Here is a 25,396-nt window from a genome sequence, read left to right as displayed (position 1 = left end):
TTTATTAAAATAATTGAAACTTGTCGTCTGCAGTCGACACCTGCGTGGAGAGTTCGGAAGTACAAGTAAGTTTATCCAACGCGTCCGTTTTGAGCAACACTGATACCCCATGTATCGGGCAATTCTGCACAAGACCACTTTATTTTAGGCTTTTAGTGAAGAATTATGTTCGGCTAGATTCGTTACTTCGTGGTTTGGGTAGAGTTGAATATTTCAATTTGTTGTCTTTTCTGTAAGAAAAAATACAAAAGACGTTTTGATAATATTAATATTCACATGAAAAATTCATCAACAACAATCCGTCCTTCTTGCATACACCCATGCTTACCCCCAGGGGCTATTTTAGAAGAAAAAATCACTGCACGTTTACTTTTGTCGCAGTGGGCATCGAAGTAGGTGGGTGGGTGTGGTGGGGGTCAATTGGCCCCTTAAGTTGCTGAGATTTTACCACACTTTCAAATCACTCATTTTGGTGCCACATTTGTGACCTCATGTAGACTTATTTTAATCATTGGAGGCATAGGTGGACCAGCCAGTTTGGGGACGGGGGAGGGGCAAAAATTTCAAATAGTACCTATAATCCGATCCTAAAATTAAGAAAATATTAAAAAAGGACCCATCCATATGCAAAAAAAGGGATCATTAATATACTAAATGGCCGAAAATGCCAAAATGACATTAGCAAGTCTAACAGAGAGGGGCATGGGTTCAAGTGTTAAGGCCAAGAAATACATCCGTGAATAGTTTTCCTCGTTGTGTGAGATTATTTGAACGGTATGATAAAGCTGTTATTAGGTTCGGTTTCGGGTGATACGGATTACACCTAGTTTCGGAGTCCGGGTCCGTATCAGATACAAACTACTCTACTAGTTATAATCTGTATCAAACCTCACCTAATAACTAATTATAATGTAAGGTTGTTAAACAGTGGCGTAGATTTCTTTAGGACATCGGAGGGGATGGGGTTGTAAAAGAATTCTTAAAGTGTAGTGAATCCATCACTTTTTGGCGACAAAATAAGACGCTGTACCTTTTAGGGTAAAATGGACAAATATGAGGTGAATTTGGTCAGAAACCCACATACACGTGTCAACATAGGGTGGGATAATTAGAGCCAATCCGGCTTGAAATGTGGGGGGACAACCGGACAAAATAGTTAAAAAGTGGCTGAAAAAACAAAAAATGGGTCATATTGCCGAAAGGTGGGCGGAGAGGGTGGGACACGTTTCCCTGTCCCCCCGGGATTAACGCCCATGGGTAGGATGATTGTATGGACCATCCCCCTATTGGTACACTGCAACTACTATTTAAACACCATATTGTGTTTATTAGAGCAACACTTAATAAACACATTCATGTTAATGGTCTAACACTAATGTTCATAAATTAACACTTGGTGTTATATTACAAACACAAATGTTTGTATATAACACCAAGTGTTAATTTATGAACATTAGTGTTAGAGCCATTAACATTAGTGTTAGACCATTAACATGAATTTTGTGTTTATTAAGTGTTGCTCTAATAAACACAATATGGTGTTTAAATAAAAACACTTGTTTTTGCAGTGTAGTTGCTATATTGGTAATCCACCGGGATCTACGCCAATATGTTTCTAGAATTAGATGACGAATAAATTGATTTTTATTTTTATTTGATATGGACCATCATTTTTGACCCTTGACAATTTCATTGTATCCTTTGACCTATACCTCATTAATTAGGTATCCTAGAGAAACGTGGCCATTTGCCTATTTTATTCCTTGGAACCAGTCGAACAATATAATGAAAGCACTTTCAAATTAAAAATCCACCTCAATAACACAATTTGCTCAACATTGCTTTCTTGGTAACCGGCAGATTCTGGTTCTACCTATCGGAAACACAGTATCTTTGCATAGAGAAAACTTATTTTGACACCAAATTTAACATATATAAACCTACAAATAGCCTATAATAAATACACTACAGTGAAACAGTTAGGCATATTACACATAAAACCACAATGCGGTCATGTAAAAGTTCTTTTGGGGATCCATGTATTTTACATGTTCAGTGGCATATTATGGTCAGTTGTCTGTGGGGCAAAAAAAAAAACCCTGTTAGGCATCATTCTGGTCCTGTGCTATTGTGATAATTTTTTCAATTATTTCAATCTAATTTAGCCCAAAATTAAGGTAAAATAGCCCTACCATATAGGGTGTTAGGGAATGCATTTTTCATGGGGAGTAAACTCCCATACAGCCCCTCCACATACACAAAGAACACACTGATATATGCAAATTGTTAATTTAGAAATTTGATGAAGAAATGATTTGAATATCAGCATCAACATATCATAACAGAATAAGATTTTCACAATGGAGGCGAAGAGAGAAGTTTAAAATTCGATTTCACAATTCACGACATGCTCACGGAAAAATGGTAGCCTTGATTCAAGCTCTTGTACTTGAATCAACACAACATAGAAAAAAATCACCGACAAAATGAGTACACAAAATCTCCCACTTTCGTTTAAAATTCACCCTGAAATTGAATCACCCCCCCCCCCCCAAATAAAACTGCATGCTGAGGGAAAGGTAACTGGTGCCATATTTCTTGACCTTAAGAAGGCTTTTGACACTGTCAATCACAGTCTTCTTCTTAATAAGCTCAAGAAATTTGGCATCAGGAACTTTGAACTCAACTGGTTCAAATCCTATCTCAAAAATAGAATGCAGTCAGTAAAAGTAGGTAGTTCCTTATCAGATTTAAAACCAATTAACATTGGAATTCCACAAGGGTCTATATTAGGTCCTTTATTATTTATTATTTTTGTAAATGATCTTCCTGATAGTGTTATATGTAAAACAGTAATGTATGCTGATGATACGTCATTACTTGTTAGCTCATCAGATCCTTTGTGTCTTCAAAACAGCCTCAATCTTAACATGTGTAAAATTGCCAGTTGGTTTAAAAAGAACCACCTCACTCTGAATATCAGCAAAACAAAATTGATGCTTTTTGGTACCCCACAAAATCTTAGTAAGTACCAAAATATTTCTTTAATTTATGATGATGAGACTATTGAGAGAGTTGACAATTTCAAATATCTTGGTATTATTTTCGATAGTCACATGACTTGGTCACATCATATTGATTCAATTGCTTCCAACGTTTCTAAACGTTGTGGTGTTATTCGTCGTGTTAAATATTATCTTCCAAATTATATTCTCAAAAACTTGCTGATTCTCTTGTCATGCCTCATTTTGATTATTGCAGTCAAGTTTGGTCCAACTGCTCTCTTACTCTGTCAAGCAAGTTACAAATTCTCTTGAACAACCTTGCCAGAATTATTCTTTCTGCTGATATCAGAACTAATATTGATTCAATGATGTCTTCTCTCAAGTGGCTCAAACTAGATAATAGGTGGAATAATCACATTCTTATTATGTTATATAAGTGCCTTACTGGTAGAGCTCCTGATTATCTTTGTTCCAAATTTTCATTTACCAAATTCACTCATGATCATAACACAAGAGGTACTTCCTCCAATTCACTTGTTGTTCCTCAATTTAACAATAACTCTGGTAAGAGATTGTTTCAGGTGAGAGCAGCAAATTTGTGGAATAGTTCTGTTGATGTTGACACTCGCAATAATTATATTTCCTTGAGCCTAAGTGAATTTAAATCAAGAGCTCTCACAAACCCCACTGTTCATTGATTTTCACTTTTATATAATTTTTCATGATTGTTGTAATTTCTTTATAATGGTTTTGTATGTTTTCTTGTAATATTGTGTAATATTTAATTAAATTACACCCTGTATGTCACAGGGCCTCCAAGAATAACAGTGCTCTTACACTGAAGGAGCTACCCTGTATAAAGAAAGTTGAAATAAATAAATAAATTCAGGCGCTTTGTTCACTTATTATAGGTATAAAGACTATTTTTACTGACTGGCATGATCAATATTGCGAGCTCAAACGAGAGTGGTCAAGTGATCCGCCTTAGATCCCCTATTGAGGAAAGGCAAAAACCCTGATTTTGTCTCAGTATTTCAAGAAACATGAGAAAAGGTGTGATGAAGTGTTAAGTGCGCGCAGCGCGCATTTTTCACCTGAAAGTGATCATATGATAAGGGCTATAGCAAAAAAAATGAGTTTTTCGAATGGCATCAGGACCGCGACACTCCGGCACTTGTTGGAAGACAGGAGTACAGCAGACAGTACATGTACAATTGTGATTTCCGCATTTATAATTAAGATTACGTCATTGCCAGAACTTTTTTTATTAATGAGTGACGACGCTTGCGAATTGCCTGTCTTCAACTGCGGTATAGCATGGTATAGGCAGTTTGTAAAGAGTGTCTTATCTCATAGTATAAAATCTCTGATGGCATATGAATATTTTAAGCACGGATTTTTAATTGTCACTGCACGGATTTTTAATCTCACTGCACAAACGTGCCAGGAGGCACGTTAAAATAGCCCCTGCTTACCCCACAAGCAAGCACCACATAATCCACCCCATACACCAATACTAAAAATCATCAAGTATTTTTTGGAGGAATATAGCCTGGAAATTCCGGGGATGGTAAGACATAGATAGATAGTATTCTCGATTGTGTCTGGTTTTCATGTTTTTCGCCAGCCCATAGGGCTGGTACCTAATTCTGAGATGGGGTTTGTGTACACTAAAGATTAGCTAAGATTATAGCCTTCTTCTATTGGTATGAATTATTTTTTTTACTTCTCGTGGTGGAAATGTTTTTGATGTCTGCTAATTCGATTTGCAAGGAAAAGAAAGTATGTTTTGCCGTTTCAGCGAACGAAAACGATGAGTATTGCCAAAGTTATGTTTGAATTAATTATGACTTAAAAAGTTATCATAGGTTAGGCCTACACATATAAACATAAACTTGTTCAGCAATCAGCATATCAAAAAAAATGACATGGTCAAAGCGGGGAATGATCACGAGGTCATATCAGTGGACTACTGAGCATAGCATGATGTTTGGTTGCCTGTGAGTGCATAATTGATATGTTGATAACAGATCTAATAATGTTGTAGAATCAAAATCTTCATTATATGGACCACATTGAAGTCAAAGTAATTATCTATCCTATCCTGTATCGTTTTATGGATAAAATTGACTCAAAATGTTATTGATGATATTATTGCTATCTTTAACATCAGTTTTGTCTTTTCAACGGGAAAAATCCGATTGAAAATAAAGTTTTTAGGGGCTAGCTATAATATTGAACAATATATCCCATATTTTGACATGCACTTATAGAAAATAAATAAATTATTGTCTTACTTTATAGATTATAAATACTGTAAAATGACACATAACTAAAGTGAGGCCAATTTCTATCTTTTTTATTTGATTCATAAAATTACATTCAACAAAATGATTGAAGACTGAGAAAACACACAATGCAGACTATTACAGAATGGAGTAGGTAAGATGCTATGTCCATAGCTTTGCAGGAGTTTCGGACTAACAATCAACACATTCAAAAAATACAGTTTAAAAGTGAAGATTGTAGTGAATGATCAGTCCTTTATCATGTACATTGCGAAATAATATAAAATTATTTTAAAATAAAATGTGCATGTAAATTGAGTTAACATAGCGAATTAACTAACAACTGCAGTGTATTTCTTGATTTTAATAATAAGCATGGGTAAAAAGCAGTAAAGACAAAAATACAGAACAATTTGGAGTAATGAATTAAAGAGTTGACAGGAGTTTATAGGAGTTAATGTTTTTTGCTGTTTCAGTGTGCATGTTCTCACCATTGATGGTTTGGTGAACTGTCATGTAACATGGATGTAAGCGTGATCCTAAAAATGCCTTTCACGGTGACCCAAACTATTTACAAGACCTCTTCTGCATTGAGGCTGGCCTTCCCTTTTAAAGGGAATTTTTATTTACAGGTGTTTCATTGATCAAAATAATGTTGAAATCAACGTTTGATTTCATACTGAAGATTACCTTGTTGATAGTCTCCATCCCAGAAAGATTATGTAAGCCAAACTTCCAACTGTTATCAGCGACGTAACTGCGATGACAACTAGTAAGATATCTATAAAGACGTCATGCAAACCAACGATATTAAATGGCAGATTAAAAATTACGAATTCTACAAACGGACGAATAGTATTTTGTTCTTGTTGGTAATCCTTTTTTCAAATTAACTTTTAATTAAAACTTCAAATCGCATTTACATTGAGACCTACCATTAAATTGATCTGTTTCCAGCTTTTGAGTTGCATAATACTCCAGCGTTTTTGTATGAGAAGCAAAAACGTGTATTGTATTATAGCCCAACAATGCGCCATAGAATAGAACATACTTCAGGTGGTGGTTACCACTTTTACCACATTTTTGTCCACATTATCCAAACGAAATAATATCTCGGGTATTAAATTTTACCCCGAGTAGTGACAAAATATGAGCTTTCATCTGATACCAAAATCTCAGTTTTTATGCGGCAAAATGGGGGATGAGGCTATCGATCTGGTCAGACACCTTTAAGTCAGGATAATATTGCTCACCTTTAATTAAACAATAATAGTTCATCATATTATTTCTCAGATGTACAACGGGCTCTTCTGAATCTGAAAAAATATAATTACGATATCTAACCTAAGTATTAAGTGTGTAAAATTCAGCCTAGCCAAAGAGACTATACCGGGAGACTACTCCACAGGACAGGTTGCTCCTTAAAAAGTTACCGTTTCGGTCTAAAAGTCAACCTGTCCATAGGCCTATACTTTGGTTCTCATGTATCGGTGCTCGGGTGCTCTCTAGTTATCAGTGGACACAATTTCCAAGATGTGTAAATTAATGTTTCTATACCCCAGAAATGTCTTTAAATACCCACGACCCCTGAAATGTCTCTAAATATCGTAGACCTCGGAAATGTCTCTAAATACCTACGACCTCGGAAAAGTCTATCGTAGACCTCGGAAATATCTCTGAATATTGTAGACCCCGGAAATGTTTCTATAATTACTACTATTAAGGCATGTACCTGACCAAGAGGCTGAGAAAAAAAAATCTATCATGGCGTTAAGGTTGGTGTCACTTGAGGTGATATTTGTGACATAATCGAGGAAAAGGACACAATATCCATTTTTGTTGAACTCCGCAGAGTAGCGGCTGGAGAGATTGGGAAGATTGAGTGTGAACCATTTGAGTGCAGGACCTCGTATACCATAATATGCTCATGTTTGGTGATAATATGTCGTGGTTAATGGGATCGAATGCTTTGGAGAGATCAAGGAAGGTCCCAATCGTGTGACGTTTCTTAATTAGGGCTTCGTTCATTTTTATGATAGGCCTATATCGATAATATTGTCATGTTATTGGTGTGGTTGGTGCGGAAGCCATGTTAAGCTTTTGCTGGATGTATTTTTGCCACTGAAGATAAATCAAGAATACATTACTTTTCGTGGAGTTCAAAGAAGCCGAGCTGGAAGGACTGAAATTGTGCGGTAGTTTATAAAATGAAGACGGATCGTTACTTTTGACGATATGAATTACTGCGGCAAGATTATGCTTTGAGAAGGAACGATTCAAGACCGTTTGTTATTAAGCGATTGAAAATGTGTAAGAGAGGATTTGTAATCTGAGGAAGAGAATGTTTGACTACACCGTGGTCTTTGTCATCCGGTTCGGCACTTTTACCTTCCTTCAGGAATTTAGTGAAGTCGATGGTTTCTTAAAATTGAATATAAGAATTGTTAATATCATGTGGATGGGGTTTTGTTAGTGTTATGAATATTTTTGGCCGATGAAGGGCCTATTTGTGCGAACCGGGGTGTGAACAGTAATTGGTTAGCAATGTTAGCCCGAGTCAGAAAACGTTGATGGCAGCACCGGGCAGCAGCGTTGCCAGCCTTTTAGTGTGAGGAGGCAAAGCCAAATTGTCGTCCCCATTCGTCAATTTTTAGTCGCATTTTCAGTCATTTTAATGACACTTTTCTCTTTGCCGTCCTTATTTTCACCCCGGTTACGCCACGGTCAGGCATATGATGTTCGTTATTGCGATTCATTGTGTTGTTCAATTATGCTCCAGGGTGTTTCAAAGCTTCGTTCGAGTTAAGAAAAAAGGCTCTAGTGATTCTACTTTAGGACAGCCACATGTAGGGTTATATGAAATTGAAAGAACCCAAAATGGTTTATTTAAGCCTTATACAGAACCTTTTACATGTATAAAATGGTTCTTTCTAGCCTTTGCAATTCTTACAATTCTTTTTAGGGTCTAATCGGAACCTTTGTCTAAGTGTCTTTTTCCAAATATGAAAGATGTGATTTAGCCCCGGGATTCAGCCATTATACATCCTTTTCGATTAAAGTTATTATTCTACGTTTTATGTCATAATATAGCGCCATCTTTTTTTTCCTTCTTTTTTTTTGAGTGTGGGTGCACTTCATGCCCAATCGAATCGTCCTAGCCCGGGGCAACTCCGTAAATGGGCAAATTTTCCTTTTGCAACCACTAAAATGCCCGCTTCGAATACGCTTCTGAATAATAATACAAAGCAAAAAAACAAAACAAAATTACGCAATTTACCGTTTACCTGAACAAACGCTTAGAAATTCTTACTTTTTATAATACAAACCGGCATTTCATCACTCCAGCTACAGTTTCCATGTGCGTCTTGCAAAACACATTCAAGCCTCTGTGCACCGTGTCGGCGATAATCGGGATCACAGTCATATTCAACTGTCGCTCCAAAAGGAAAAACACGGGTGAAAATGTCAGAGTTATAGCGACGAAACCCAAACTCTGGAATCCCCGGATTCCTGCAGGTTTGGTGTTTTGGCACTGATGAGAAAGAACGTACAAAACAGCAATTTATCACAAAGTTTTCAATTGTGATCGTATTTTTCTGTTGCGGCTTTTCGTGAACAGTTCCGCTATCAGCAAAGAGCCCACGCATCCACTCGCACGTCTGCAAACACACCCCTACCCGGTCCCCCATACAAAGCGAGATTTACAAAAAATTACACACATTGCAAAGCGAGGATAAAAAAGAAACATGCATAAAGACCGAGGAAATTTGCATTGCACATTAGAAGTGAGGAGTAAGCTTATATACCCACTATACCCGCCCCCCTCGCTATACGTCAGAAGCATATAAACGGCATCCTCGCTTTGTTGCCTCGCTTGGTAGCCTCGGTTTTACGCAAATCCTCGGTTTGTATGTGTTTTGCTAAATACACAGCCTCACTTTGATGGTGCATTCGAACTCCCCCCATACATTCCACATACATTCGTGAGCTCACACAGAGATCAAAACGGGATCAAAATCATATGAATTGAAAATGTCTGTAGAAGCCGAAAAAAAGAAGTGGTAAATGAATTAGTTGTTTTAACATGTGATCAATAACTTAATTTATCTCATATGGACATACCTGAACATTTCACGGTGCACTCATCGCAAGCGCCTACAGATGCACACCCATGGAAACGATAACCTGATAATATAGTAATATAAAACATAATTATAAACATATCAAACTACATGTATGATGATGAGTTTGTTCACTGAATAACATGAAACAAATAACCTCATACAATGACGTAACTAAATTCAATAACAATTTTAAAGGTCGAAATATCTGGATGTTTTTCCTCTAAAAATCTAAAACACTATCAAAAGGTAATTTTGCATGTAAAGATTAAAATCAACATTGCCACGGTGTTTAAGTACATGATCACTCGTGATTCGTGATTTACCTTGTTTTGAAAGGAAATGCTCCCTGTAGAATAATAAAATATGAATATGAATTTGAATATGTAGTAAGGAAACCTTGTTGTGTAATCTCCTATCATTTGAACTATTTCGCCAATTCCGCACCGCACCGTCCATATTGACTTTCCATAATGGAAACGGGCATAATGATTACATTTCAAAATATGTTATATATAGAGTAGGCCTATTTCTATGAGTAGCCGCTAGTGAGACACGAAGCCTGAGTGCAACATAACCTTTGTAAGTTGCTAGTGCAACACAGACTCAAGTGAGGAACGAGGCCTGAGTGCAACATAATCTTTGTAAGTTGGTAGTGCAACACAAACTCAAGTGAGACACGAGGCCTGAGTGCAACATAACCTTTGTAAGTTGCTAGTGCAACACAGACTCAAGTGAGGAACGAGGTCTGAGTGCAACATAATCTTTGTAAGTTGGCAATGCAACACAAACTCAAGTGAGGCACGAGGCCTGAGTGCAACATAACCTTTGTAAGTTGCTAATGCAACACAAACTCAAGTGAGACACGAGACCTGAGTGCAACATAACCTTTGTACGTTGCTAGTGCAACACAGACTCAAGTGAGGAACGAGGCCTGAGTGCAACATAATCTTTGTAAGTTGGTAGTGCAACACAAACTCAAGTGAGACACGAGGCCTGAGTGCAACATAACCTTTGTAAGTTGATAGTGCAACACAAACTCAAGTGAGACACGAGACCTGAGTGCAACATAACCTTTGTAAGTTGATAGTGCAACACAAACTCAAGTGAGACACGAGGCCTGAGTGCAACATAACCTTTGTACGTTGCTAGTGCAACACAGACTCAAGTGAGGAACGAGGCCTGAGTGCAACATAATCTTTGTAAGTTGGTAGTGCAACACAAACTCAAGTGAGACACGAGGCCTGAGTGCAACATAACCTTTGTAAGTTGCTAGTGCAACACAAACTCAAGTGAGACACGAGACCTGAGTGCAACATAACCTTTGTAAGTTGATAGTGCAACACAGACTCAAGTGAGGAACGAGGCCTGAGTGCAACATAATCTTTGTAAGTTGGTAGTGCAACACAAACTCAAGTGAGACACGAGACCTGAGTGCAACATAACCTTTGTAAGTTGATAGTGCAACACAAACTCAAGTGAGACACGAGGCCTGAGTGCAACATAACCTTTGTAATTTGCTAGTGCAACACAGACTCAAGTGAGACACGAGGCCTGAGTGCAACATAATCTTTGTAAGTTGGTAGTGCAACACAAACTCAAGTGAGACACGAAGCAACCGGCTGACACCACACCACTCCACGCCATACATCAATTCTCCCAGTCACATTTCCCCAATATGAAATCTTTGTAAGTTGGTAGTGCAACACAAACTCAAGTGAGACACGAGGCCTGAGTGCAACATAACCTTTGTAAGTTGGTAGTGCAACACAAACTCAAGTGAGACACGAGACCTGAGTGCAACATAACCTTTGTAAGTTGATAGTGCAACACAAACTCAAGTGAGACACGAGGCCTGAGTGCAACATAACCTTTGTAATTTGCTAGTGCAACACAGACTCAAGTGAGACACGAGGCCTGAGTGCAACATAATCTTTGTAAGTTGGTAGTGCAACACAAACTCAAGTGAGACACGAAGCAACCGGCTGACACCACACCACTCCACGCCATACATCAATTCTCCCAGTCACATTTCCCCAATATGAAATTTTTTGAAAGTAAAATTAAAACTCACGGCGCACCGCTTTGGATACTCTATGAACCTAGCGCCTTAGACCGCTCGGCCACTTGTCTTGTTGGTATCCATTTGGCCGAAGGACATCTGACTAAGGCTACTGACAATTGCCCGGTGACTGACCTCGCGGTGTGTGAGTCGAGCATGGTACGCCATACATGCCATAGGTCATATGCTTTTAGACTACCCACGATTGGCTTATACACTGCGCTATATAATTTGGCACATATAAAATCAGAATTATTGTCAGTTTTTGAGTTCAAGACACAAGCTTCTTTCTCAAGACGCAAGCTAACGACTATCATATCTGTTCAACACATATATTCAAGTGCAAAGAACCACATCTGGTTTCTTTAGACGAAATCATTTACGGGAGATATTCATCATTTTCTATCCCGGTATCCAAAGATTTTCGTCTGAATATCAAAATCGTGCATAGCACATTCATGTGTATCGATCCCGGGTATTGATTTTAGTATCTCTGGTATACCAAGTAATTATTAGCCAGGCGATGTCGGTGTGCGGCTGAGTGGGAAAGTATAGGCCCAAGCATGAAGGTGATGTTGTTTGCTTTCTGGCATCTGGTTTCAATTTCTCGGTCTATCTTCCCGTCTCCAGTAAAGATGCTGCCCATGTACTTAAACTCCTTCGATTGCTGGAGGGTTGTGTTGTCAATCTTGATGTCCAAGGTCTTTTGGGATCGGCTGATCAGCATGGTTTCTGTCTTTGGAATGCTTATACTCATGCCATACTTCTGGCAGGTTGCGTGCAGTCTGTTTGTGTGGTTTTGTAAGATAAGACTGTCATGGTGGATGAGACATTGATCATCAGCAAACAAACAGTAGTTCATTAAGAACTTCTTCATCTAGATTTGCTTCTTGGGTGATCCTGTCCATAAAAATGAGGAACAGGAGAGGCGAGAGGACGCATCCTTGTCGGACACCTGGCTTCACAGGAAACCACTGGGTGAGTCCTGTCCTTGTCCTGACAATGCAGAAGCTGCCCCTATAGATGGCTCTCACACTCACACTGTCCAGTAGTTGCCCTTTTACACCGTAGTCTTCTAGCACAGTCCAGAGTAGATCTCTGTTTACTCGATCAAACGCCTTTTCTTGGTCTATGAATATAGTGTACAGATCTTGGTTGTACTCAATACTCCTTTCACACAGCTGTCTCAGAGCAAATATGGCATCAGTGCACCCTCTGTTCTTCCTGAACCCAAACTGCGCTTCACTCAGCTGATGTTCGACAACTGGTCTTATTCATTTCTCTAAGATCTGTGCATAAATCTTCCCAGTATGGCTGAGTAGAGAGATTCCTCTATATTTGCTACAATCTCTTTTACTCCCTTTTTTCTTCCAGATGGGGACAATTAGTGCACGTTGCCAGTCATCGGGCAAAGCTCGCTCCTCCCAAGCCCTGTTGAACACTCTTGTCAGCCATTTGACTCCTGTATCTCCACAAGCAAGTACGGCTTCTGTTGTGATGTCATCAATTCCAGCTGCCTCGTTTTTGGGACTGGTTTTAATAGCATTTCTGACTTCCTCCTGGAGTATGGGTAGATCAACTTCCTTTTGGAACCGAGGATGGAAGGGCTGCTGCTGTTGTCTGTCACCATCACCGCTTGGGTCGAGCAAATCTTCGAAGTATTCTGCCCATCTGTTGGTGATTTCGCAGCTGTCTGTGAGGGGATTTCCATCCTTGTCGTTTATGATGGCGGTTGGATCAAAAGGCTCGTCCCGCTGTTTGTAGACTTTAACTGCTTTAAAGAACTCTCTGCTTGAGCTATTAGATTTTTCTGCCAGATCTTCCCCATATGTTTTCCAAGACTGGTCTTTGGCTTCTTTGATAGTATTCTTGCAGTTACGCCGGGCTTCCCTGTACTCGTTGTAGTCTGTTTCCGGGTTGGTTTTGGACCATTTCTTGAAGAGTCTTTTCTTCTCTTTGGTTGACCGTGTCATTCCACCAGGATGTCCCTTTCACTTGTCCCGTTTTTCTTTTCTTAGTCCCACAATTTGCTTTAAGGGTGTCTGTTAGAGCATCTTTGAACCATGTCCACTCTTCTTCTGTCTTTCCTTCTTGATCTGATAGTTTTTGGAATAGCTGATCCATCTGTTGTTCCATGGCTGCCTTCACTGGTTCTTCTGCTAATTATCCGAAGTTTATTGTTTCAGGTTGCTGCCTTTTATTTGGCCGTGGTCTTCTCCTGGCACTTGTTTCCATCATGACTGGTCTGTGATCAGTATCTATGTGGATGTTTGGCATTGCTTTAGAGTCATTCACTTTGCATCGATCTGTCTTTTTAATGAGGATGTAGTCAAGCTGAGAAGCTTTGGTGAGGTCATTCCACTTATACCATGTGAATATTTGGCTACTCGTATGTTGGACGAATATATTTGCGACAAAGAGATCATGTTGGGCACAAAGTTCCAAGATGAGTTGTCCATTGTAATTCCGACTTGAGTTTGGTGCACTGTGGGGTACGTCCTAGGTAATCTTCCCATATAAATGCACGGTGATCGTTCACTTCCCACATGTCCATTCATGTCTCCCATTACCACCAGCATATCCTGATGTTTTGTACTGTTTATAACATCTTCAAAGAATGTATCCTTGTCTTCATCTGATTAGGAATCATTGCATGGGGCATACACTTGGATGTATGTTGTAACCTCTTCCTCTTGTTGTATTCTGAGTCTGATCATTCTTTCGGATATGTAGTCAACTTCCATAATGTTCTTAACTAATTCTGAGCCATGGACGGCTCTTTTGTTCTTGACCAGATGAGTACATTCCAGACCAGATGAGTACATTCCTTCATGCCTTGTATCAGATATTCCCATGTTGTAGTCCTTGCCCCTATAATATACATATCTTACTTGTCCCCAGTGCGCTATAATTTTTTGAGAAAAATGCAAAAATAGGCACAAAATTGGCCAGGGGTGAAGTACCCCCTTAATAGCGCTCAATTGTTGTTAACTGCGTGTTCTACATACAGAAATCCGGCAATATATTGTATTGGTTCATCTGTGTATGGAGAGAAGAAACGCCATTAAACGCCATTAAAACTCCGTCAGTATTATGGCGTAGTTCATTGAACACACCGTATTGCTATTCCAAGTACTTTGATTCATTCAATCTATCTTTATTCTGGTAAGCTCTTTCAATACATAAATACTGATCTCCCAAGAGGTCCAGATCAGACAATATCAATATACATTGTATAATAAATTAAACAATCAAAATACAAAGAATACTATAATACAAATGAGGATATGAAAATAATACAGTAATGTATATACACAGGCATGAAAAAAGATGAAAATAATAGGAACTACATCATTACCATTATTATCATAAACCAAAAACATAATTACAAACTAGTGGCAAATGGTGGTCATAGACCACAAACCTAGCTGGGGCGTGTTGGTGTTGTGGAGGTATTTGACCCCTGCAAAATGTTCCAAAAATGTTCCCTGGTCATGAGGTTTGTTGTCACCGAGTTTGAGTCCTGTATTCCTTACAGATGTCCAAAAGTACATTTATAAGATTTGACCTCTGCATGACCTTTGACCTGACCCCTGCAAAATGTTCCCTGATCATGAGATTTGTTGTCACAGAGTTTGGGCCCCATACCCCTTACAGATATCCAGAAAATGAAATTATAAGATTTGACCCCAGATAACCTTTGACCTGACCCCTGCAAAGTGTTCCAAAATGTCCCCCTGATCATTAAGTTTGTTGTTACCAAGTCTGAGCCCCGTACCCCTTACAGATGTCCAGGAAATTCATTTCTAAAATTTGACCTCTGCATGACCTTTGACCTGACCCGTGAAAATTGTTCCCCTGGTCATGAGATTTGTTGTCACCGAGTTTGAGCCCCATACCCCTTACAGATGTCCATATAATGCAATTGTAAGATTTTGCCCCTTTAATGACCTTTGACCACAATTCTGTAAGCAAGTTCTAGGCGATGCATATATGCAAATGACATCATTGTACGATATAATATGTGGCAGAAGAAGCATTTTGAAGGTATTTGGTTAAATACAGGAAATGCCCCCTTAATGACCATTTACCCCAATTCTGTTTAGACCCTATGGGCACTGGATATAGCCGATACATATGTGTAAGTTACGTAACTGTAGGGTGTAACATAGCTTAACATGTAGGAGGAGAAGCATTTTGAAATGTATTGCCAGAAAGAGGAAAGAAGAAAGATCGGATAGCATTACAGTACCTAGCTGGGGGTGTAAACCCCCCCCCAGCTAGGTAAATATATACACAGTATTGTTAAACAGCAATAGCATTTTTGAACTCATAACATACTCATGGCCATAAAGTTTGAACGAATGTTCAGTGGAAGATTATTCCAGAGTACTGCAGCTCTGTAATTGAATGTTCTTTACCAGCAAAAATATTCCATGTAGGAACAATCAGGGCATTATGAGTTTGACTTCGAGTACCTTTGTCATGACTTGAATGTGTAAAACTGAAAATAGCTGAGAGATAAGATGGAGCTATTTGTTTAAGACACTTGAAAGTAACAATCAGTGATTGATTATCCCATCTACAATTTAGTTTTACCCAATTCAGATCTTCCATCATTTTGTCAATTGGAGTTCTGATGTCAGCATGGAGAAGCATTCGAGCAAGCTTGTTCTGCAAGACCTGGAGCTCATGATGATAATTAGCATTGACATTATTCCAAACAGAACTACAATAGTCAAAATGAGGGAAGACTAGAGCTTTAGCGAGCATGTTCACAGTACTAGGTGGAAGATAATTCTTGACTCTACCAATTACACCGATACGTTTAGATACATTAGATGACATATAATTTACGTGTTCACTCCAAGATAAGTTTGGGTCAAATACTACACCTAAATATTTGTATTTATTTACAATTTCTATGCTCTCATTTCCATAGGCAAGAGATAAATCCTTAAATTTACTTAACTTCTGTCTAGAGCCGAATAGCATGATCTTAGTCTTTTTAATGTTTAAAGTGAGTTTATTAGACTTGAACCATTTAGCTATCATATCTAGGTTACTCTTGAGATTAGACTGTAATATTGTTGGATCTGGTGAACTAACTAAAAGAGTTGTGTCATCTGCATACATTACGCACTTACAATTAACAGATTCTGGTAAAGAATTAACAAAAATAATAAATAACAAAGGACCCAATATTGATCCTTGTGGTATCCCAATATTAATATCTTTAAAATCAGAGAGAGTTGAATTTATATTGACAGCTTGGGATCTACCACTCAGATACGATTTGAACCAGTCCAGTGACATGCCAGTGATACCATATGAATACAATTTATCAAATAAAAGATCATGATTTACCGTATCAAATGCTTTTTTAAGATCTAAGAAAATTGACCCGGTTACTTTACCATCATTCATGTTATTTAGGATATAATCAGTTACATCTAGGAGAGCAGTATAATACAGATAATAATGTACTAATGGGTCGAGGCGATTGCATTGAAAAACCTAATAAATTATTCATAACAGTTACGTAATCAATCGATAGTGCGGATACATTTCACTTGCAAACCACCAAAATTCGTTCTTTTAGCGTTGGAAAAGAAACCACGTGAATAGAGTGCCCTCTCAAGGATGGGTTCTCTGTGCACGAAGCCTGAGTGCAACATACCTTTGTAAGTTGTTGGTGCAACACAGACTCAAGCGAGACACGAGGCCTGATTGCAACATAACCTTGATAGTTGATAGTGCAACACAAACTCAAGTGAGACACGAGGCCTGAGTGCAACATAACCTTTGTAAGTTGATAGTGAAACACCGACTCAAGTTAGACACGAGGCCTAAGTACATGCAACATAACCTTTGTAAGTTGCTGGTGCAACAGACTCAAGCGAGACATGAGGCCAAAAATGGAGATTTATTAATTCATTAATTATAATACCTGCTAGATTGGTGTGACAATTTTCTGCGATTGGCTGTGCTTCCAAACCCAAAGTGCGACAAAGTGATGCGGTATTTTGATTATTATTAGACCGACAAACTTGTACCCATTGATCACCAAAGTAAACCTCCAGATAGGACACTGGTATTGATGAATTGCATGTTGCTCGTCTAGCTCTGGTAGCATCTAGTAAAGAAAACAATTGGCATAATTATTAAATCATTATAAGAAGAAATCATTAGATTGCAGTGTCCAAAAAAGAGAGAGTACATACATCTATAGACGAATCCTGCCAAGTCATGGTCAGGAATTGGCCGGCCATCTTTGGGTCCCCGCAACACCAAAAAGCCGCTTAAAAATCGATGTTAGATTCTTTGGTGTTGTAAACTGTCATCATTCTTTTGTTTACGTGTAACACGGGTGATAGAATGCAGTTTAAAATACCCTCCAAGGCCGCATTATGTCACATTTTAGGTAAGATTGAGCCGACGGGGACCCAACTATGGCAGCCATTAAGGTATAGGAATGCGTGAAATTTGATTCGTCTATACAGGTTTTTTTTTTTTTAAATAATGCGGTGCGCGGAGAAATTGGCCAATTTAATTTTTTGCTCCCATTTTCTTTTTAATTTTTACAACAAAAAACACACAAAATATCTGTTAAATTATGTTTTAAAAGCAATAATAGTAGAATTGTGTGATTAAGACTTTGAATTAGTGAAAAGATTTCATTATGTGTATAAGAAGTTCCGAGTATCTCAAGCTTGTTTATAGTTTGAGTTGGCGAAAACAGGGGGCGGGAAAACCGCATTTCCGCATTGGATTTTAAGCCTTGAGACATGCAATCATATTGATCATGTTAGCAACCTGAATGTGCATGAACAAGCAGTGCCATGATTTTTTTTCAGAAGGGGAGGGGTTAAACGGTGGGGGCCAATGTGTCATGGGGGAATATGTAAATAAAATGGTCAAAAATGTCATATAACACTGTATAAAGGCCTACATTTACGACAGCCATGCAAGCATTGGGGATGTTCCAGGGGCAACTACCCATTCATGCCATTGGCTACGTCCGGCGCCACTGTGAGCCAGTCTTCCAATAAACTCTGAGTAGTTACCAACACTACATTTTGTAGGGGAAACTTTTAACTTTACTACGATTAGGAAGTGTGCCTGCATGCATCTTGTGTATACGGTGTCTTGTAAAACTTTGAATCAAATGCATTTTACTTACTGAAACATTGAACTCCTCCTATGTATTTGACGGTACACTTAGGATCATAATCGACGCAGTTCGATTTCTCAGAGTCGTCACCTTACAAAATAAAGAAGATAGTAAATTACACTGTCGACGAAGCCGCTTAAAGCAATAATGTGCGATTTCATAAAGAAAAGGTTCCCATTTAAAAAAAAAAAAGTTACCAGCTGATCGTGTAATTTTCGACAGCCAGCTCATGAAAAACAAATGGTCATAATTGTTATTACCTACCTATGTCGCAATTTACCCGTGTTGTTATATTAGTATGGTATTTGTCGTCTAGATCCGTCACTGCAATCATTTTTTCCCACCCACCAAGGTAGCCGTTTTCTTTGCATGCCTTCCCAGCGTACCATTTACTAGGCGGCTCTGCATTGTCGAAGCATCCGCCAAATATAGGAGTCCATATGTCGTCATCGTCTCGGAACCAATAGGCGACCATGGTGCCATTTGTATTTGGAACTGATTCCCTTAATTGAAAATGTGACTGAAAAGGACCTTGATAATTGAAAATAAAAGTATCATGAAATGAGTGTAAATGATCGTAACATTACCCAATATCGACGTAGGCTATACGTAACCAGAATTCTTGGGATTGAGGTGGGCAGGGGGAATTTGACAGTTGATATGACCTTTGATATGTGGAGATTTCCATTTCCTTGGCACGGCTGTTTGATGTGATCATTTATTAGTTTTTCAAACAAAACATCATGTACAACCAAATTTTAGGCTTAAACAGCTAAGAGCGATATCATACCAATGTATACAGATGCTTTTGAGTCATTTTCAACTTTAAATTTCCCCTCTTTTACAAAATTATTCACTTTTACAGCATTTTTTAAAAGCTTTTCGGATATAAAATGTATCTATTTATGACAAAATTGGTGGCACTATTTAGTTACTGAAAATTACTCTTTCAAGCTTTTTATTTATTTCTTTGCTGCTTGTTTTACCTATTCCATCTGTTTTAAAGCCAGTATTGATCACCTAACCTTGCAAATTAATATAATATGATTTCGGATAAATAGCGCCATCTATAGTTTGCATTTAGTTAATAATGAAGCCAATTCTATATACATCAAACAACGTGTTGGAGCGGGAGTCTGCCCGGGCTTTCTGCATCCCTCTTAGAACAGCCAACCTACACAAGTGCACACCCGAAATCTCTAGGCCGTTGGCACATTTGTAAAGCTGGCTATGCCACTGACCAACCATATAGGCCTTTCCAGGATGACTTTTACGAAAAACACCGATCATTCGCGACTATCAAAACATATTCAACCAATCAAATTCTGGCGATATGAACACGTACACTGATAGCCATAATGGAGTCAAGTGACTCTCAAAGTGGAGTAAACTAGCACTGGCTCTCAAAAGGAGTCGCCTGACTGTCACAAGATCGTCAGTTGACTCTATCCGTGGAGTCATGCACGACGCACAGTGTCATTGCCCCGATATTTTCATGGCAGAAATCGCCATGATGGTAGGTCAAATCCACTTGTTCCTCAATAGCCACGCATTTTGCCCCGACCTGTTATAGTTTTGAGACGCATAATGGGCCGAGGGACATCCGACTAAGGCTATTGACAATAGCCCGGTGACTGACCTCTGTAGATCTCAGTGAGCCTGGTACGTCATCTGCATTAGACTGCCTCCACCAGTGGTCCACATTGCGCTTGTAATTATGTTTTGTTACCCCGATTGTTTACGAATGATGGCAGCTGTCATTTTTTTCTGTTCTGCATATTGCTTGCTTACTTGCTTATGTCGACTCTTGTAGTCGGACTCCCATAATGGCTCTCCAAACTGCTCTGTCAAGCATACAATTCTTGATGTCTGGGCCTGTTAATCCTGTATCATCTGCCAACATCTTGATATAATCCTTCTTGGGTGCACCTCTTGTTCGCTTTCCATGTTTGGGCTGCCACATAAGAACACTTGAAGCTGCTTCCTCTTCGCTTCTTGCACAGTGCCCTGCAAACTTTAACCTTCTAATCCTGAGCCTCTCAGAGATTGGTAGATTCCCATATAGTTCTTTGTTGGTGGTGTGAGTTTGCCATGAGATATCTAGTGCCTTCCGCAAGAGACGGGTATAGCAGCCATCCATAGCTTTTCTCAATTTAGTTGTTATTATTGTCCATGTTTCAGCGCCATATGTTAGTACCGATTCTACAGTGGTGGTAAACAACTTGATCTTTAGATCTCTTGGTAGATTACTTTTCCAGATGTTGAAGTCCTTCTCACTACTGGCAGTCCATGCACCTAGATATTTGAAGTCTTGTACTATCTCCAATTCACTTCCGTCCAGTGCTTTTATTGAAGACGGAGTTTCCTTGTACAGCATTGCCTTGGTCTTTTGGGCATTCATTCTTAGTCCCACTTTCTGTGCGTGCAGCAGCTTCAACAAGATGTAACAGTTCTTGCGCGTCTTTGAGGCTGTCAGCTAGAAGAGCAATATCGTCTGCAAAATCCAGGTCTGTGATTGTGCGTGGGCCTATTCGCCTACTTTTCCTGGGCTCCAGAGTAAAGCCAAGTCGCTCTTCATTGCCTTCCATAGCCTTCCTTAAAACATAATCAAGGACTACGATAAAGAGGAATGGTGCCAGAGTGTCTCCCTGCAGAACTCCTGCTTGGATCTCAAAATCCTTAGTGACACCATCAGGTGATGTGACATGAGCTATAGTATGATGGTACATGCATCCTATGGCAGCCACTAGCCTCTCTGGGACTTAATATGCTCTCATTATGTCAAGCATTTTCCCACTGTGGATGGTATCAAATGCCTTCTTGAAATCGATGAATATTACTGCTGCATTGAGATTGTTGTTCTTGACTTCTTCAATTATCCTCCTTAGAGCAAGTAGTTGTGACACCGTAGATCTCCCAGGTCGAAAACCATTTTGGTTGAATCTCAGGACCGGGTCAAGGTAAGGGCGAATCCTATTGAGTAGCAGCCTGTTGAATGTTTTTGCTACGATGGATGACAAACATATTCCCCTGTAGTTATTCCCTATTTCTGCATATAAAATCTGGATTTTCTGGATTTCTGCATATAAAATCTGGATTTTTGTCAGTTTTTGATTTAAGAACGTAAAAATTACGGGAGATATTCATCATTTTCTACCCCGGTATCCAAAGATTTATCGTCTGCATATCAAATCGTGCATAGCACATTCACGTGTATCGATCCTGGGTATTGATTTAGTTTTCATGATGTACAATGTAATTATTTACCAGACGATGTCGATGTACGACGCGGTAGTTATTTGACACCGACTCTCAATAGTGGGACCTGATTTTCACTACAGAGTCAATTGACTCTACCCGTGGAGTCAATTGAGCCTACATTCAGAGCCATCGACGTGGTACACGTGTATTGCTGAGGTATAGCGGCCATTTTGTATTATGCTGCTGCTGAAAAGATCTACATAGCTAAAAAAAAAGGGACGTTATACTTGTAGTCGCGTTGATTTAAAAAAAGCCGGGTATTGACCAAATCAATAAACTCGCTGAATGCAGCATTTGAAAGTTTATTAATTTGCTCAATACTAAAACGCGAATACACGAGAGAGTAGTGTTAGAGATAGCACGCGTTCTTATAACCAAGGGCAGAGCACTACAACTATTCATACCTCTGACGCTAGTGGTAGAGCGTCGGTCTAGCAAGCCGCAGGATCAATATTTACTCTTAAATGTTTAGTAAATACAGAGTAGTTTGTAGAAGAGAGGAGAAGAACAGGCCTACACGATAGGTATTATGGACTACAACTGAATTGTTATATATCCACGGTACATATCACTAGCGTGTCCAGGGGGGGGGGGGCTTTGGGGGCTTCAGCCCCCCGCACGCACGGACCCCGGAAAAAAGAAGAGGAGAAAGAAAGGAAGAAAGAAAAGAAAAGAAAGAAAGGAAGAAAGAAAAGGAAAGAAAGGAAGAAGTAAAGGAAAAGGAAACAAAGAAAGCCAATGATAGCTAACGATATTTGAGCCCCCCCTTCCCCGCTTAATGGATTTAGAGTACCTGGTATGCCGCCATATTTACAGGCCTATGATACGTCAGAATAGACGTAGGTAATCCAGGGGAATGGAGGAGGTATGCCCCAACATTTTAAGTGGGGCTGGCGGGGGGGGGAGGGCTGGAGTATCCTTTTGCCCTGCACCTCCCCAAAAAATCACATATACCCTTTTTTCTTGATAATTTGGTGATCGTGAATTTAGACTAAACGAGGGCCTGAAATTATGCATTTTAGTTCACCAAATACAAAATTTTCTTACATAAGGGGGCCCCACCAGGGGGCCAGCCCCATGGACCGCCGCAAACGCTTGGCCTGCCAGTGTTGACAAGCTTCCTAAACCCACGATCCAAAAATTGTGCATATGTATATGATCGATGTGATTTATTATAGAGTAGACACTTTCTAATTTTTCTGCTTACTTTTTGGAAACTTATATTGAATGTATTTTGATCTTTTCTACACGGGGGCCTCCCCCCCCCACACACTTTATCCCATAATGTGCTGTGTGTAACATGTCTGGGTGAACATAAATAATCAAATCTCTATTCTAGACCCTTAACATGCTTAAAGAAAGTGTAAAAATGATGCACCAAATGGCTTCAATTGGAGCTTCATTTTGCAAATTTTTCCAACTCCCCTGTGTTAATACACAGTGTGTATGGATAAACAAATTCCCCTTTTCGCTTCACCCAACACTAAAAGCAATAATTTATACAATAATAGTGAAAATTTGTCCACGAATGGCTTCAATTTGGGCTAAAATTGTACACAATAATAGTGCCAGAATGGTCCACCAAATGGCTTCAATTGGGCCTTCAGTTTGCAAAAGTTTCTCACTTCTGATGGGGGCAAAGCCCCCCTCAGACACCCCCTGCTTTCGCCTTTTTGGTTTCTGCTTTGGACACCCGACATTGGTTCTTCATTTTGCACAAATTTCTCACTTCTGAGGGGGGCACATCCCCCCTCAGACACACCCCTACGTCGCGCAAGCGCGATGTAATATACTTAGTGGCGCAAACGATTTATATTCAGCCCCCCGCAAATCCTGCACACGCCCATGCATATCATGATATAGGCCTACATCATGTATTAGGCCTGTATAAGCCTATAGAAGAACAGTTTCTTTCAATTGACCTTAATAAAAAGATACATTTTCATACTGAAATGGTCAAACCTTTTATACATACCCGCTTCCGCGATTCGCAATACTGTTAAGACCATAGAGCTGACTAAAACGTGTAAAACTTCCATGATTGCGGGTACAAACCAAGAATACCAGCTACATTCCTATATATTTCTGATGTGTATAGTCGTTTCAAAAATAATTCTAGGAACAATCTAAAAGTTGTCATGACAATAATCTTTGTCTGTGTTATTTATTCTATATCATAGATCATTATAGTTAAGGGAGGAAGTATTCGTACATGTACGAGTGAAAGTTGGTTTCAATATCGATTACATGTTTATATACCACAAAGATAAACACTATTAAATATGACACAGCATTTGTAAAATTAGATCTCCATAAATTCTCGATCTTAGAACAAGTTAATCTCGGTTTCGTTTCCTTATCAGTAGCATAGCCGGGGGGGGCAGGTGGGGCAGAGTGCCCCCCTGACAAAAAATGAAAGAAAAAGTGCCCCTCTGACAAAAAAATGAAAGAGAAACTGAGAAGGGCAAAGGATGAAAGAAAAAGGGCTATAGACGAATCCAAATGCACGCATTCCTACACCTGACTAGCAGCCTTTAGTTGGGTAGCCGTCGGCTACAATGCACTCAAAATGTGAAATGATTCGGCCTTGGCGGAAATATTAAACTGCATTCCATCACCCGTTTTACACCTTCCGCGAAAACACAGGCAGACAAAAGAATAACACAATACAGTTCCCTTCGACAAAACACACAGCATGGTCTATTCGCTGTTGAAGTGACATAATAATCGGATTAACTACACGCGGTATCTATGCATTGATGTAGGCCTACTTGCGAACAAAAGGACTATGTATGCTGAATAGATGCCATACGACGGGATTACCAGCGGAATTATCTCCATTATATATATTATTAGCTATTATTCTATTAACCCTCCTCGTCCTTGCATCTTCTCTAGGTGTTAGGCGGCTTTTATGTGCACAATTGGACGCTCAAAGCACCAGGTTGGTGCTAACGGCTACCCAAAGATGTCCGACCAAATCCCGACCATGACTTGGCTACTTGGATTCGTCTATAGAGGTGATCAATGTAGGCTATGGAGCCATTTCAACAACACCCGGTACCCCCTATTAGGAAAAGGGCTTTGAACTTTGCATTTGCACATCAAGTTCAAAATTATTTAAACTTGCTCACAACCCATACCATCGACATCATCTGGTCATAAGGATTCAAAAAAAGTATACTTTGACCTACACGTGACGTACGGTTATGGAGTTATGGGCAAATAGGTAACAGTGTGACGTCATAGGTCAAATTTCGGCTCAACAGGGGACGAAAATGAAAATGTCTCTAATTTTGTTGCAGAGAGGTCAATGTATACCTTTTCTGAATCCTTATGACTATGTGTATTAATTTTAACCAATTCTCAGCAATTTTGAACTTGACCCACCGTGTAAACCTTTTCCCACAAAATATGGGTGCTGTTGAAATGGCTGCATAGTAGGGCCTAGTACTACTCCATGCATAGCCTATAATGATTAGCTC

General features: G+C 39.2%; 1 protein-coding gene across 1 annotated transcript; it reads right to left on the bottom strand.

Annotated features, from left to right (window-relative positions):
• Positions 1–24,020, bottom strand: LOC140166220 (uncharacterized). The gene is made up of 9 exons (XM_072189620.1): positions 23,887–24,020; positions 18,915–19,181; positions 18,660–18,740; positions 17,427–17,612; positions 9,416–9,478; positions 8,604–8,825; positions 6,547–6,609; positions 5,984–6,074; positions 1–230 (listed from the first exon to the last, which is right to left on the bottom strand). Exons 1-9 carry the CDS (start codon positions 23,948–23,950, stop codon positions 164–166), a joined length of 1,104 nt encoding a protein of 367 aa, XP_072045721.1. The 5' UTR covers positions 23,951–24,020; the 3' UTR covers positions 1–163.
• Between the last annotated feature and the right edge of the window lie 1,376 nt (positions 24,021–25,396).

The sequence above is a fragment of the Amphiura filiformis genome, chromosome 12 (assembly GCF_039555335.1).
Source record: "Amphiura filiformis chromosome 12, Afil_fr2py, whole genome shotgun sequence".
Classification (NCBI taxonomy): Eukaryota; Metazoa; Echinodermata; class Ophiuroidea; order Amphilepidida; family Amphiuridae; genus Amphiura; species Amphiura filiformis.
This window is presented reverse-complemented; position numbering and strand designations above follow the sequence as displayed.

What these genes read in the sequence shown, in the direction of transcription:
- LOC140166220 (XM_072189620.1), bottom strand. Translation starts at nt 23,950, where the DNA reads ATGGAAGTTTTACACGTTTTAGTCAGCTCTATGGTCTTAACAGTATTG. An exon ending in AGGAGGAGTTCAATGTTTCA is followed by an intron (nt 17,613 to 18,659) that starts GTAAGTAAAATG and finishes TTTCTTTACTAG; the next exon opens with ATGCTACCAGAGCTAGACGA. An exon ending in TTGTCACACCAATCTAGCAG is followed by an intron (nt 9,479 to 17,426) that starts GTATTATAATTA and finishes CTATATTATCAG; the next exon opens with GTTATCGTTTCCATGGGTGT.